This window comes from Macrotis lagotis, chromosome 3 (genome assembly GCF_037893015.1).
Source record: "Macrotis lagotis isolate mMagLag1 chromosome 3, bilby.v1.9.chrom.fasta, whole genome shotgun sequence".
Lineage (NCBI taxonomy): Eukaryota > Metazoa > Chordata > Mammalia > Peramelemorphia > Peramelidae > Macrotis > Macrotis lagotis.
In genome coordinates, this window is record NC_133660.1 from 161,563,248 (window position 1) to 161,577,567 (window position 14,320).

Genomic DNA, 14,320 nt, shown 5'->3' on the forward strand with positions numbered 1-14,320 from the left:
AGCCCTAGCAGCGTGTCCTGACTCATAATTCCCAAATTCCTTACCTGATTACCATGGTCAGGAGAAGTCTGACTCCAATCTCCCTAATATATACCTCATGGTCCAGATCTGACCTCAAACAAAAAGAAAATTCTATTCACTCCCCACTGTGGGACAGCTTTAATTAATGTTAAGGGTGTTATGTCCAAAAGGGGCAAACCTCAAGGATTGCAAATACATTCAGAATCTCATAAGGTAAAAATTGCCTTTCTATGGAACCACTACCCTGTTCTCCATGAGGGCCAGGACCTAAGAGGCATGGGAAATCACTGGAAGCCAAAATTAAGGGTAGGAAATATGCTATTCTCAGAAAAGAATGGGCTTCTTTGTTGCTGTTGTTTGTCCTTCATTCTTTTTTTAAAATTTATTTTTGTTTTTGCTAGGCAATGGGGTTAAATGACTTGCCCAAAGTCACACAGCTAGGTAATTATTGAATATCTGAGGCTGGATTTGAACTCAGGTCCTCCTGACTTCAGGGCTGGTACTCTATCCACTGCATCACCTAGCTGTCCCTTGTCCTTCATTTTTGATGAGGACAATATCAGGGATGTGATACCATAACATATATGTGAATTAGATTTAGGTGAGGGGGTATTGTATAAAGTCACCAGTCTCCTTTTTTTTCCTCTGGAGTCATCTGGGTCCAGTGACCAGATATGGTTCAGGATGACTGGAGTCATCCTGGAGTCACAATTAGATTTGAGTAGGATTCATTTACTATACACTGCATTATCTGAGAGATGTACCCATATGAACACTAGATGGCCACCCCTCACAAAAGCTCCACACAAGGTTTTTCCTTGAAGCCATTGAAAGTTTTCTTAAGCTTTAAAGGAAACTTGCCATTTACCCTTTTCCTGCAGCATTTCAGTAAAATCTCATTAAAAGGAATTTCTAAAAAAATATTGACTAGACATTTTAAGAGTTAATTTTCTGCCAAATAGGTGCTACTCATGACCCCATTTCTCCTTGCAGACATACACACGCCCAGACATACAAATGGACATGCTCACACCAATGAACACACACCCCATGCTGATGCATGTGGGTGGGCAGTCTTTTTTTGTGCAGCTCACTAAGCATCAAGACCAGTCATGTTTTCATGGGTAAGGCAAAGCACTCATGCAAATCAACTTGGAGTTACCAGTGTTTCTAAGACTTACCAGGAACATACTGCTTAGTCGACTGCAAAATAAAGCACAATCTTTTGGGGGTGACTCAGTTATTGATTACAACACACCAATAATTACATTCTCTATGATATTGGCAGTCCCCCAATAAGGTCCATGTAGCTAAATTTGTTCTTAATACTAAAGGATAGGCAAATTATACACTGTCAGATGTCAAAGCAGGAGAAGGCAAATTGGACATAATTTCTGATTTTCTTATATATTTCCTTTCTGTGTCAATGAACTTAAACTTGGAGGGTAAAGAGCAAATGACAGAGAAGGCATTAATAGGGTATGTGCATAGCATCTTGAAAAGAGGAAGGCATTTGACAATTTGGTAACTGATTTTTCATTTTTCATGATTACAGAACTATGTTTTTCAATCTTTTGAATTCTAACTTGGCCAACACAGTGCTGGAGTGAGGTCTTAGTGTGATAATGCAAAAATCATTTAAAGTTAGTCATCATTATACAACTAATTTTAAGACATCTCTATAGCAGAGGTTCTTTTTTATTTTATTCTTCCTTGTTTTTGTTTTTCAGCTCCAAATTCTCTTCCATTCCCTTCCCTCTTCCCCACCCACTGAGAAAGTACAATAAAACAAAATTATTTGCAAATATGCATAGTCAAGTAAAACAAATTCCCACATTGATCATGTTCCAAAATACATATCTACCTAAGTGTCTATCTCTATCAATATTTATCAATGTGCATAGAGCAGAAATTCTTAACATTTTTTGGGAAGAATCCCTTTGGCAGCCTGGCAAAGCTTATTGAATCCTTCTCAGAAAGTGCATACAATACAATACTGAGGAAGCTAGGGGTTAGTGGAAAAATAGGAAATTTTTTTCCTCAAGTTCATAGTCTCTCTCCTCAAATCTACCTCATGGGGTCTATGGACTCCAGGTTAAGAACTCCTACTCTAGAGAGATACCCTGGGAAATCCTGTTGTCTGACAGAATAAAGCTAGAAAACAACTGGCTTAAAAAGAAAAAAAAAACCTGCCTAAGTCAGTGCTTCTTAGAGATGGAGGTAATGTTGATCAGATTATCAAAAGTTGATAAGAGGAAGAGGGATAAAGATTTGCTTTCAGCTTTCTCTTTCAATCCCTCCTCTCCTTCCTAACCTACTGCTCCTTCTGGATACTGTAAATGTGAAAATCCACATAACCAAAGTCACAAATGGGATACCACTAGGAAAAACTAGAATTATATTAGAGGAGGAATCAAGGTCACCTGGAATATTAAGGGAATTCATGTATCAGATAGGGAAGGGGTGGTATTATATACTTGGAAGGTTTCTTCCAACTCAAGACTCTATAATAGAATTATGACAGAGAGTAAGGCCAAGTGCAGAGGAGGCCAGAGAAAAATGACTGAGGCTCTTCCTGTAGGGTTAACTTTTTTCTCATTGTTCTTGAACTATTTGTTATACTCTCCACTAAGTTGACACAAATACTTGCTTGCAGAACTTCTTGGACATGGATTGAACAAAGCATCAAGTTCAGGGCTCAGTCAATGTTGGCTAAGAATAATGAGGAAGTTTAAAGAAGGTGGCAAATTACATTCTAATTTCTTGAGGTCATACCATTATGAGCTAGATATTGTAGGCAAATAGCAACGTCTCCAACTGTTCACTAGTCTGGATTCATAGATAGGTACTAATTAGGCAACCGGCCTTATTCACAAAGTGGACTCCATGGTGGGCTGCTTGAGGGTTATGTGTCCTCCACAAAGGAAGCTAGACAAATTCTTCAAAGTTTCTCAAGGTAGTCCAATATGAAGCATCTTTACTTCTCTCCCTTTCCTTACATTATTATTATTACTCATTAATAATATATTACATTATTTTATATTTATATATATTATAACAACTTATTCTCTTTTATCATCATTAAGAAGGGTCTCCATTTGATTCAGTTTTATGAAGAAACATTGGCCGGAAGGCTACCAAGGAGATACAACAAGGAGGGCTAGAAGTGGGTTTCTTCAAAGAGTCATGAAAAGACTGAAAACATCACAGATTTCAAGTCCTAAACTCTAAAGTGGACATTGGGTATACATGCCCTAAAAGATAAAAAGAATGGAGCATCTGTTGAGCATTTCTTTCAATAACAAGGCTCTGGTCAAGGTTGACTGAGGCCTTCCATACTGAAGTTTTCCCCACCTCATCCAAACCTTTCATTTTTTTCCCTATCACCTTCAATCTAGACTCTTCATTAAAAATGATCAGGCAGGTGAGAAGCAATAAAATGTGGACATCTTACTGATGAATGAAAGACTCTTACTCTTATGAGTGAAATTCCTTACCATGGTCACCTTTTTGCCAACAGACTAGAGACCTCCCATTTTCTTCCTCTGCTGGGCCCCATCTTTTCAGTTCTCAACTCCTAGTCTCAAGCTTTCTTACCTGATGAGTTTTGACTTTGTCCAGAATGTTGTCCTGTGATACTGCTTGAACTGCCTGCTCACTTTCTGCTCCCCCATCAGGGATAAAAATACTGTCATGGGAAAATGCCCGGGTTCCCATAGTATAGTTGAAGGACCTGGAATGCAAACCACATACTTCATTTTATTAAGGTGATTAAAAATTGTCTTTGCAGATCAGTTTTCATTCTTCCCAATCTAAGGGTTTCTCTCTCTGACCTAGGAATCCTGAACTTTTGTTCTTTATTGGAGAGTGGCAGTGCTCTGAGTTGACCAGGATGAGGAGGACCACAGGTCCAAGAGAACAGATCTCTCACAGGTTCATGATATCAAATCACTACACTGTAAAAAAACCAAAGGCAATTACAAAATTAAATGGTTAAGAGATTCAGCATCTAAACTTATGAGGAAGTTTTTATTTACCCACTGTGATCTGAAGATCCTTTATGTTAGAATGCAAACTCTCTGAGAGTAGGGATTGCTTCATTCTTTGTGCTTGTGTCCTTTGTTCTTAGCATAGTGCCTGGCTGGTACATATTCAGACTTAATATATGCTTGTTAGCTAATTGATTGATGGCTGAATAAACCTTAACTAATCAGGTCAAGTCAATATTAAGTGATGTGATAAATACTGTGGAAAACTCAGAAATCAAAGACAACCCTTCCAATGAAGAGTTTATAATCTAGCTAAGGAGAAAATATAGATATATGGAAAATAGAGAGTAAGACAAGATTAGATCAGTCATTTTAGATTATAAATGCTATAGAAATTCTTAAGATCATCAGGCAGCTCCTGTTTTGGGACCTGAGCTTTCAGAAAAAGCACCCTCTTGTATCTGATAAGCATTCAACAAAGATTTGTCGATTGAGGAGACGGGAAGTCAAAGGTCCTAAGTATAGGTCCAAAGATGGTCTGACAACCAGTCAAGTTTTGAGAAATTCATCACTGGAAGAATGGAAACCAAGTGATCAATTAATGAATAAGTTTATCAGGTACAAGACACTGCCCTTCTTGAAAGCCCAGGTCCCAAAACAGGAGCTGCATGTTGGTCTTCAGAATTGTTATAGCATTTATAATCTAAAAAGACTGATCTAATCTTGTCTTATTCTCTATTTTTCATATGTCTATAATTTCTCTTTAAATAGATTATAAACTCCTCATGGAAGGATTATTACTTTAGGAATGTAAAGACTAAACCACCAAAATGACCTGCCAGTCACACAGCCAGTAAAAGATAAACCTAGCATTTGAATCCAGATCTCTGTGATCTCTAAGGTCAGGCTCTTTCTTCTATATCATGCTGTCTCTCTTGAATAATAGCTTATATTTTGGAGCATGTTCTAGATGTAGGGTGTATCTAGTGGAGAGGACAGTGTGCTAGTCTGAAAGACCTAGGTTCAAGTCCCATCTCTGATACATCCCAGCTGTGTGATTCTAGGCTCAATCTGCCAGGCAATCCTTCAAAACTCTTAAGTTGTAGATAAAGTGCTGACCCATATTAATAGAGACAGTTCCCTGTGCCAGTGAAATCAGAGGTTCAGTCCCTTACCACCTACAAAGCACTTTTATCAGAACTTTTTGAGGTACATTGTTGAAGCCCTATGATTCCCATCTTTCTGACAAGGAAACAAGTTTAATAGATGCTAAATGACTTTTTCAGGGTCATATGGCTAGCAACTGTAAAGACTGGGGTTTAAACCTGAGCTTCTGATTCTAGGTTCTTTCCCATTTGGCTAAAGGACAGACACATCAAAGAACTCAGTTTCTTGGCATCCACTTGTGAGCTATTAGTTCACCCCAGGGTAGCAGCAGGACAGATGACTTCCACGAGGTAGGTCAGGCATATTGCCATTTCTTTCAGGGAATGGCAGGCCAATGCTGCTTGCTTCCTTTCCCCACAAAACTATAAAAAGAGCTTGCTCCAAAGTCTAATGTCCAAATGTCACTTGTGGATGGCCAGTTTTGGATGATAATAATTCTTGTTATTGTCCTTGCTTCAAAATTCTCTGGTTCTATGGGTGGGACCCAACTATGTAATACTTGTTTTTTGCCCAAGGCTAGTCCCAGTTATGAAGATTGATGACCATGTTGAAATATGGGAGTTTTTCCTGTACAGTGTTTGGTTTCTTTCTTCAGTTTCTTTTCCCCTTCAAGCAACACAAAATTCAATTTCAAAAAATCCCAACTATCCAGTCATCATAAAAAACAATCCCAATCAAAAACAAATCCAATTCCCTAACACCCCCCCCCAAAAAAAACAATCCCAATTAACAGAAAATTCAATCTCAAAAGCAAATCCAGATAAAACCTGTCAGAAAGTGACACCTCTAGTCAGGGAATGACTAGACATTACTTTTCTGCTGATCATTCAAGACTTAGGAACCATTTTCTAATAAGCCTCAAATGAGTTTTTTTTTTAGTTTTTTTTTTTTGCAAGGCAAATGGAGTTAAGTGGCTTGCCCAAGGCCACATAGCTAGGTAATTATTAAGTGTCTGAGGTTGGATTTGAACTCAGGTACTCCTGACTCCAGGGCCGGTGCTCTATCCACTGCACCACCTAGCCACCCCTCTAATAAGCCTCAAAATACTCAGCAGCTCCAGGTTTCACATTCAGACTTAGGGACCAAATGGAGGAAGATGAATTCAGTTAAATTGTTTATTCTCATTTAGAGAATGCAGAGGTTGAATAGTATAGTGGGATAATCACTACATTTGAAATCAGAACACTTGGAGGACTGAACTCTGGCTCCAGAGCTTAATGTGACCACCGGCAAATCATTTATCATCTCTGAGTGATGAAATTTTTTTCTCTGAAAGAGTGATAATACCAGCACTCCCCACATTGCAAAGGAAAGTATTGTAAATTGTAAAAGGACAGGAATAGGGACTGGACCTGTGATTTCACAAGCATGGAAACATCCTGGTAAGAACTTCCTCAACATTCTCTGTAGGTTAGCACGTTCTTTGCAATTGAAAATGGCAAATTGCTGGTAGCACCAGGAAATTGAGTGACTTGTACATAGCTGGTATCTGTCAGAGGCAGGTCTGTATGCCTCCTAGAACAAGCTCTCTATCCACTACCCCAAACTGCCTCTCAAAATTCCAAAGCACAGTTGAAAAATGAGTTATATTATTATTGGTATAATCTTCAACATTATCCACCCTTTGTCACATTTCTGGTGGCTTCAAACCTCCAGAACATCATTATGAATGAAAAAGAAACCAAAACCCCTCTCCAGTTAGGACTATAGGAGCAGCATAAAACATTCTCCATCTGGGGTCTTCTGAATTATTGACATATGCAAAATTAAAGTTACTGATTTAAGAAGTTGGGTTATCTGGTTTTACTTGGCAACTTTCAGTCTGCTGGAAATCACAGCAGCCAGCAGAAAAGGAGGTGTAATGATGGTGGAGGAATTTGGATACTGGTGAAGAGGAATGTTTGGAGGTTGTTGCTAACTTAAAGAGATGATGGTAAGGAAGCAAAGACATTCATCAACTAGGAAAATTCAGCAGTCAGTAATGAGTTAATAGCTTACAATTTAAATTAATGTCAGGAAACTGACTGGGCTCTTTGATGTCCAACTTTGATGCCTCTATGTTCAACTGTGCAAGGAGTGTGTTTTTGGAGTCAGATGTCTAGAGACAAAAAGCACCTCTTTCACCCCTGAAGACCTCACTGTCATTACATGAGACAACTTATGTGATGCATTTTGCAAAATTTAAAGTGCTCTATACATGTTGATGATGATGATGATGATTATTACTACAGCACAATAGGTAATGCTCATAATGATTAGCTGAGTCACCAAGGAAATGTTAAATCATGTTCAATATACTCTGATTAGGAAGAAATCGAAGTGTAGTTTATTTGGGAAGATTTCCATTGCAAATAGATGAAATTAAAAACAAAACAAAACAACTTTCAGTTCTTAAATGAGTATGCTTTACACAATACACTGAAAATACTGCAATTTCCCCCACAATATCAGAAAAACAAGGATCTAGTCTACATGTCCAAATTGATGTTCAATTCAATTCAAAGTCCGTGTCATAGCATTCCTTCTCCATTTTATCCCCACACATATAAGTTAGTTCTCAAACTTTCAGCTCACTAAGAAACTCCTTTGAACAAATGCCCAGTTTTCATTACTAAATGATCTACTTTCTTTGCCTTCTCAGTAAACTTACCACAAATTAATGGTTCTGAGACAGAAAGAGAAATGATGAGCTTTGATTTAAATTTCTTTGTGGTATATCCCACAATGAAATTACAGGTCCAATCCCTATTCCTATTACAAAAATGGCAGTCATTCATTCATTCATGCACATGTGCATATACTCATATCAAAACACATTTACACACATGTGTAGGTCAAGTGACTCCTGGTTGCTTAATAAACATCTATTATTGTACTCCTAACCCATTCCAATTCTCCCATTCATTCATTCAGGCAATAAACATTTATTGAGTTTACTCTATGTGAGGCACTGCTGTAAGAGTAGTGGGGATAGAGAGTCTTCTTTTCAGGGAATTTACAATTAAAAGGAAGGGGGACCCAAAATATTTAGTTAAGTATATACACATGTATATACATGTCCTGGTCACTATAGTGTTCTCCTCCTCTATCTGGTATCAAAAGTACATTGAAATATAAGTGTTTGAGGGCAGGGACTATTTCTACCTTTCTTTTTGTCTCCAGGGCTTAACATTTCATACTTTTAAAATGACTGTGGGCTGGCTGACTTACTAAAAGAAACCAAAGGCTCATCTCTATACATTTGTGCAGTCAGTAGGGTTGGACTGTCTCTCTTCCCTTCCACACATATCTCTGAGGCTACATGTTGACTCCTGCAAATTTGATTTCAAATAGATACTGATTCTGTGATGAAATAAAAGAAGGAATTTACTCCAAGAGATTATCTTGGATCCTTGGTTACCTAAGAAGAACCCTGATGCTCTGTGTATCTATACACCAATGAAAGCATGGGTAATATCTGGGACAAATAAATTAAACTTCTGGGTGAGACAAATCTTTGATGGAATCCTGGCACTCTATAAATATTCACTATTGATAATAAACAGATGAGTTAAAAATAAGAGAAAAATCTTTTAAGTCTCAGTCCCAAGGAAAGTTCTAGAATTTTCCTTCTAGTGCTTTTGAATATGGCATTATTATGGAATGTTAAAAATAAGTTAATATGGGAAAATGTCTTATATTCTTTCAATTTAGCAGTAATTTTCTTTAGAGCAACTTTACAAAAAGAGCAGCAGTGTAAACATATGACTATTTCTAGTTAAATTTCTATTGGGGCATTATGTCAACACTATATAAAGAGTAAAGCAAAATTATATACCAAAGCACATAAATTTTAAAAATCAGCTTTGAAAATCACAAGATATTGTATCACTATTGTTTTCTTTTGGCATTAATAATTCTGTTTGACCACAAGTATCTGTCATTCTATCCCTTAGGAATCGATATTTTTAGACTTTTTGCTTTCATAACCCAAAGAATCATGTTTGGAATCATCTCATATTTTTTTTTCAATACAATATCCTCAATTCATTTCACCCCATTTTTTAGACAGTCAGTTATGCTAGAAGTGATTCTTTTTTTTAGAAATGAAAAATGGGAAGGAAAAAAAACCCCAAACCTCCAATATCTGCATGAAGGGGGGTGGAGGAAGCCATTCTTTCTTTTCTCAAGGCTTGTGTATGCCTCCCAGTTTGTGCCTTCCAGTGTTTCCACCCTTTGCCATGCCAGATTCCCATTCACCACACACTTATGATTAGGTGATTTGTCAGAAAGAAGCAGCAGGGTGATTTTCTATTTTTTAACTTTCTAAGTTCCATCTTTGTCTGAGATTCTTTTCAGAGGTAAATAGCTGTCTTTTCCAGGTTCTTTTAGTTGAGTAGAATGTTGGTTCTTGCCCAAAGATAACATTTCATAATGAACAGAGTGAAATATTTTTCAACCTAACCTTTCTAACACCAATTATCAAGTATTTTGGTCTAGAGTTCACCTTGCACCCTTTTAGATATAAGCACGTTCACTCTTCCACTAATCAATGGGCTTTTCAGTCCCTCTTCCTTTCCATCTAAATATAATCAGGCTTTTTTAAAATGTATGGCACAGGAAGGGTGTTGGTATAAAAAAAATCAATTTCACCCAATTTCCTGTTGATTCCTGTGAATTGCCTCTTAGCAACTGATGTAACAACTGCCTCAAAGAATGAGATCTTTGGGCCTCAAAGTTTTCTCTATAACCTTTATTAAACTCTGCACCGAAGAACACTTACATTTAAATTAAATTCTTTTTCAAATCTGCCCTTCTGATGATATAATGCAAAGCTTCTTGGAAGATGGAAGGGATGGTATTTCAGTCAAGCAGGCATCCATGAGGTCATACATATTTGGAGATCATCTATTCTATAGAGGAGGAAATTGAAGTTCATGGAGACTGGGGATATCATTGCCTGAGGGTATAGTGACAAAGCTTCATCTAGAAACTTTATCTCCTGATTCTAAATCTAGAGTTCTTTGCATTATACTAGCTCCAGTAAAATATCTCTGGGAGGCTAATGTTAGATGTATTATCTGGGAAGAGGAACATGATAGTATGGATTGACTTTTTTTTTTAATTTGGAGTTTGAGGAGGGAGGAGACTGACCTTCTCTCTCTGGCCTTGGTTGACAATAGAGCGACTATTCTCTGTCCAATTCTATTGATGACTGGCATACATGCTTTCATGGGTTCCATTTCTGAACTGAAAATTTTGCCCTTCTTTGGGCAGCCCAGTGGCCATGCAACTTGCCTGAGCCTCCCTCTTTTCTGGTAGGTTGTCTAGCTCAAAAGAGGTGCTCTGTCCCATGAGGAGTAAGTTCAGTTGAACCACCTGCCTAGTTTTGATGCTCTGCTTTGTGCTGATCCCCTAGCCTTGGATTAAAGTGACTTATTCAACACCAACACTGATATCCTGACCCACAGTGAATTTTATGAGGGCTCTGCAGAAAAAGAAGTAGTACTGAGATTCAGCTGTTTTGGAATTGTCTTGAGTTGCCTTGGCCACACGTGTGAGAATGCTCACTTTCCTCCCCCCAACTTTCACATGCTTAATGTTATGCTAAGCTAGCCTCGCTGTGACCAGGAATCAATATTCCATCTCCTATACCTCTCTTTGTTTCTCTCTATATGCTGCCCAAGACTTCTCCTGTATACAACATACCACCTCTTCTTTTAAGGTTCAGCTCATGTGCTCAGCTAGGTAGTCTGATGGATGGAGAAGCTGGTGTCAGAATGACCAGAGTTCAGCCTCAGATACTTCCTAGGTATGTGACCCTGGGCAAATCACTTAACCTATGTCTACCTGAGTTTCCTCAACTGGGAAATAATATTGTCAAATGGGGATAATAATGCCCATCTCCTAGGGCTGTCATTAGGATCAAATGAGATATTTGTTGGTTGGTTGGTTGACTGTTGTCCTTTGTTCCTGAAGAAGACCAAAATGGCATCACTATGTTGGAGTCAAAGTACAGTGTGTCTGACTGGTTAATCAGACCAATATGAGTTTGGGATGCTCTACCACAGGAAGCATTAATAAGCTTTTATTCCTGATTTCCCTAGTTAATGCTTTCTTTCCTCAACTGGATATTCTCTACTTTTCTCTTCGCTAATTAGATCAACCCAGCAAAATATAAGGGGAGGAACTGGACTTCATTTTGTATTTGTATCCCTAGTAGACAGCAAACTATATATCTTGAATATTCCAAGTGCCCAATTATTGCTCAATGGTCTCCCACTACTGAGACAAAAGGACCAATATTATAAATGGACAGAGTAGTTATTTGTTGGCATGGTGAATTTTGTGCCTCCTTTTTAAGTCTCTAGGGTTGGTTTGCTACAATGACATTCCCACTTTTCATTTCTCTGGGTCAAGGATTTGCCTTCCCAAAAATCCTAATTATAATATGAATAGGTGGGGATACATAATATTTTAACTCATTAACAGTAATTTGCAGGAATTACTAGAAGAGTTCCTGAAGTAAGTCCTTAAGAGAATGAGAAGAGTACTAGTTTAAGGACTGAGAGAAGGGATCTGGAAGGTTAAGCTGGGAAAGGATAATCTAGGGTGAGGCTGAAGAGGGGACCTCAAATGACCTAGGGAGCCATCAAGGGAGATTGAGGCTCTAGAGAGGGAATGACACAATGGGCAAAGAGTGCCTAGTCTTAAAACAGGTTATCTACTTGACAACAGTCCTAAGAGCCAGCTCTGCCAAGCAGTAATGCCACATCATTCTTTTTTTGTAGATGATATATCTTATATCAAGCTCCAGATGATAGTGAATAATTAAAATCATTTTATATTTATGCCATCACATTGTTACATGAAGATTTCAAGGAAACATTAACATAAGAGTTTCAAAATACAGATTCTAGGCATAGTTTCCCATATGCATTGACCAGCCTAGGTACTTGGGTTCAGATGGAGCTAGACCATCAATTCTGCTCTAAATTCATCTCTTATATTAGGAGCAAACACCCTACACATTCTGGAACCCAAATCTTTTCATCTTCTATATTAAAACAAAATGAGATGCTTATGGAACATTTTGCATTTATTGAAAGGAGGTCTGTCTTCTTGATCATCGTGGAAAGAATACTCAAGAATAGAGCCTTCATTCAGTTGCCCAAGGTAGTCCTGGGGGAACAACTGGAGCTCCTTGAGCTCCTGCCCATTTTTTTCATTCAGACAACCAGGAGACTACCTTAAAAGTTCAAACTATGGTCCTATGAGTCAATTAAGGTTTGAGGACAATTTCAAGACCTTTTCAGGAAAAACTACCCTAAACTGTATGGGAGTACAATTAGGGCAAAAGCTATCTCAATCTGCAGAATCCTAGAAATATTGCTTCAATCACACTTTTTCAAGAGAAGGTCCATTTCTTTGCTGACCTCCAAATGCTATCCATAAGGCATTCCCTTAGAGAAAACAACTACTCCACTTTATCTAGCCTCTGCAGACATTTCTAGATTAAATAGTGGAGGAAATGGGTTCTGATTTTGATTCCCGTCCCAACAGCCTTTTCATAAATTTAAATGGCATATAAGGGGAATGTGGTTTTAAATTGAGACCAGATGGAGAGTATTATTTATTAGACTCCATCACAGCTGCCCGGCAGAAGGATGCTTAAGTAGCCAAATATTCCACAGATCCTAAGTATTATTATTACCTACTAATTAACTGTTCTACCCCCTAATTAACTTTTTAATATCTATTCAATTTATGTATAAGTTAAAGACTGTATGATCGTGGGAGTTTAATTCAAAGGTTACTTAACCTGGGGTTCAAGATTAAAAAAATTTTTTGATAACTATATGTCAACATCTTATGTATTTTATATTATGTATTAAAAATCTTTATTCTGAGAAGAGGTCCATAGATTTCACTGAAAGTCAAAAAAGGTTAAAATACAAAAAAGCGTGGGAGGATTCTTTATTCCTGTAGTTAGTCTAAATAAGAATTCCCTAACACTTTTTATATTTTAAAGAAACTGAGACTTCTAAGAGCCTTAAGTAAAGCTCCTGGAGATTCAACTTTCAATTTGACAATATAGGTATTTAGCTTTCTCCTCCCATTTATTGTTTTGTTCTAGTGTAGGGAGAAGAAATACAGGAGAATGGCAGGTGATTTATATAAGAAGGGCTGGGGGAAATAGACATTTCTCTATTCTATAGAGACAAGTGCACAGGGCAATTAAATATCACTAATTTCTAGCAGACTTTCTAATGAACTGGGGTGGTAGGTGATGCCATAGTGCCCAAAGAGCTGGGCCTAGAGTTAGGAAGACCTGAGTTCAAATAGGTCCTCAGACACTGGCTGTGTGGTCCTGAGCAAGTCACTTTACCCAGTTAACTATGAACTGGGAAAGACCTAGCTTTAAAATGTCTAAGTCTCCTACTGCATCCAGGGCCATCTCCAGCAGTCCTGATTCATATCTGACCAGTGGATATTAGTGACTTTGCAATCCTCCCCCCATTCTCCCCCCACCCCACCCCTACCTGGGTATTTAAATCTAATTCATGTGCATGTCATAGTGTCACCTTGATATCATGCTCTTCTTTGAGAACAAAGGACAAACAACAACTACAATGATCCTGAGCAAGTCACTTGACCCTGTTTGACTCAGTTTCCTCATCTGTAAAAAGAGTTGGAGAAGGAAATGGCAAAACACTCCAGCATTTCTGCCAAGAGAACTCCAAATAGGGCCATGGAGAGTCAGAAAAGACTGAATGACAACAAAGCACAAAGATCTGGGTTCAAGTCCCACTTTCAAAATATACTTGTCCTGCGATCCTGTTAAAATCACTCTTAGTATCCCAGTCAACTCTCTAACACTCCAATTTGTAGAGAAGGGGGCTGATTGGTATTGGTAGAGAGCTTTTTTCTTACAAGGAGTTTCCCATATCAAAGAAATCACCCCAATCAAAAACCAAATAAATAAAACATTGCTCTAAATAAGGTAACATGGAACAGTGGAAAGAACACTAGACTTTACAATCATTAGGCATCTACTCTGTTATAAGTCAAGTGTTAGGTTTACAAAGAAAGGCAAAACCAGTATCTGGCCTCAGGGAGTTTACATGCTAATGGGGGAGTGAAACAGGAAAGGAAGAACTAGG

The 14,320-nt window shown here is 38.0% G+C and overlaps 1 protein-coding gene across 2 annotated transcripts in view; it reads right to left on the reverse strand.

The window, feature by feature from the left end:
* The window catches only part of CRACD (capping protein inhibiting regulator of actin dynamics), a 71,929-nt gene that overhangs the window by 39,448 nt on the left and 18,161 nt on the right, over window positions 1-14,320 (reverse strand). The window contains exons 2-4 of one of the 2 annotated variants that reach the window (XM_074229375.1): window positions 9,940-10,069; window positions 3,855-3,977; window positions 3,619-3,754 (exon numbers count right to left, since the gene is read on the reverse strand). In XM_074229375.1, the coding sequence (XP_074085476.1) occupies window positions 3,619-3,738 (120 nt within the window). In that variant the 5' untranslated portion in view covers window positions 3,739-3,754; window positions 3,855-3,977; window positions 9,940-10,069. The remainder of the gene's footprint in view (window positions 1-3,618; window positions 3,755-3,854; window positions 3,978-9,939; window positions 10,070-14,320) is intronic. The other variant, XM_074229376.1, reaches the window with a different exon arrangement.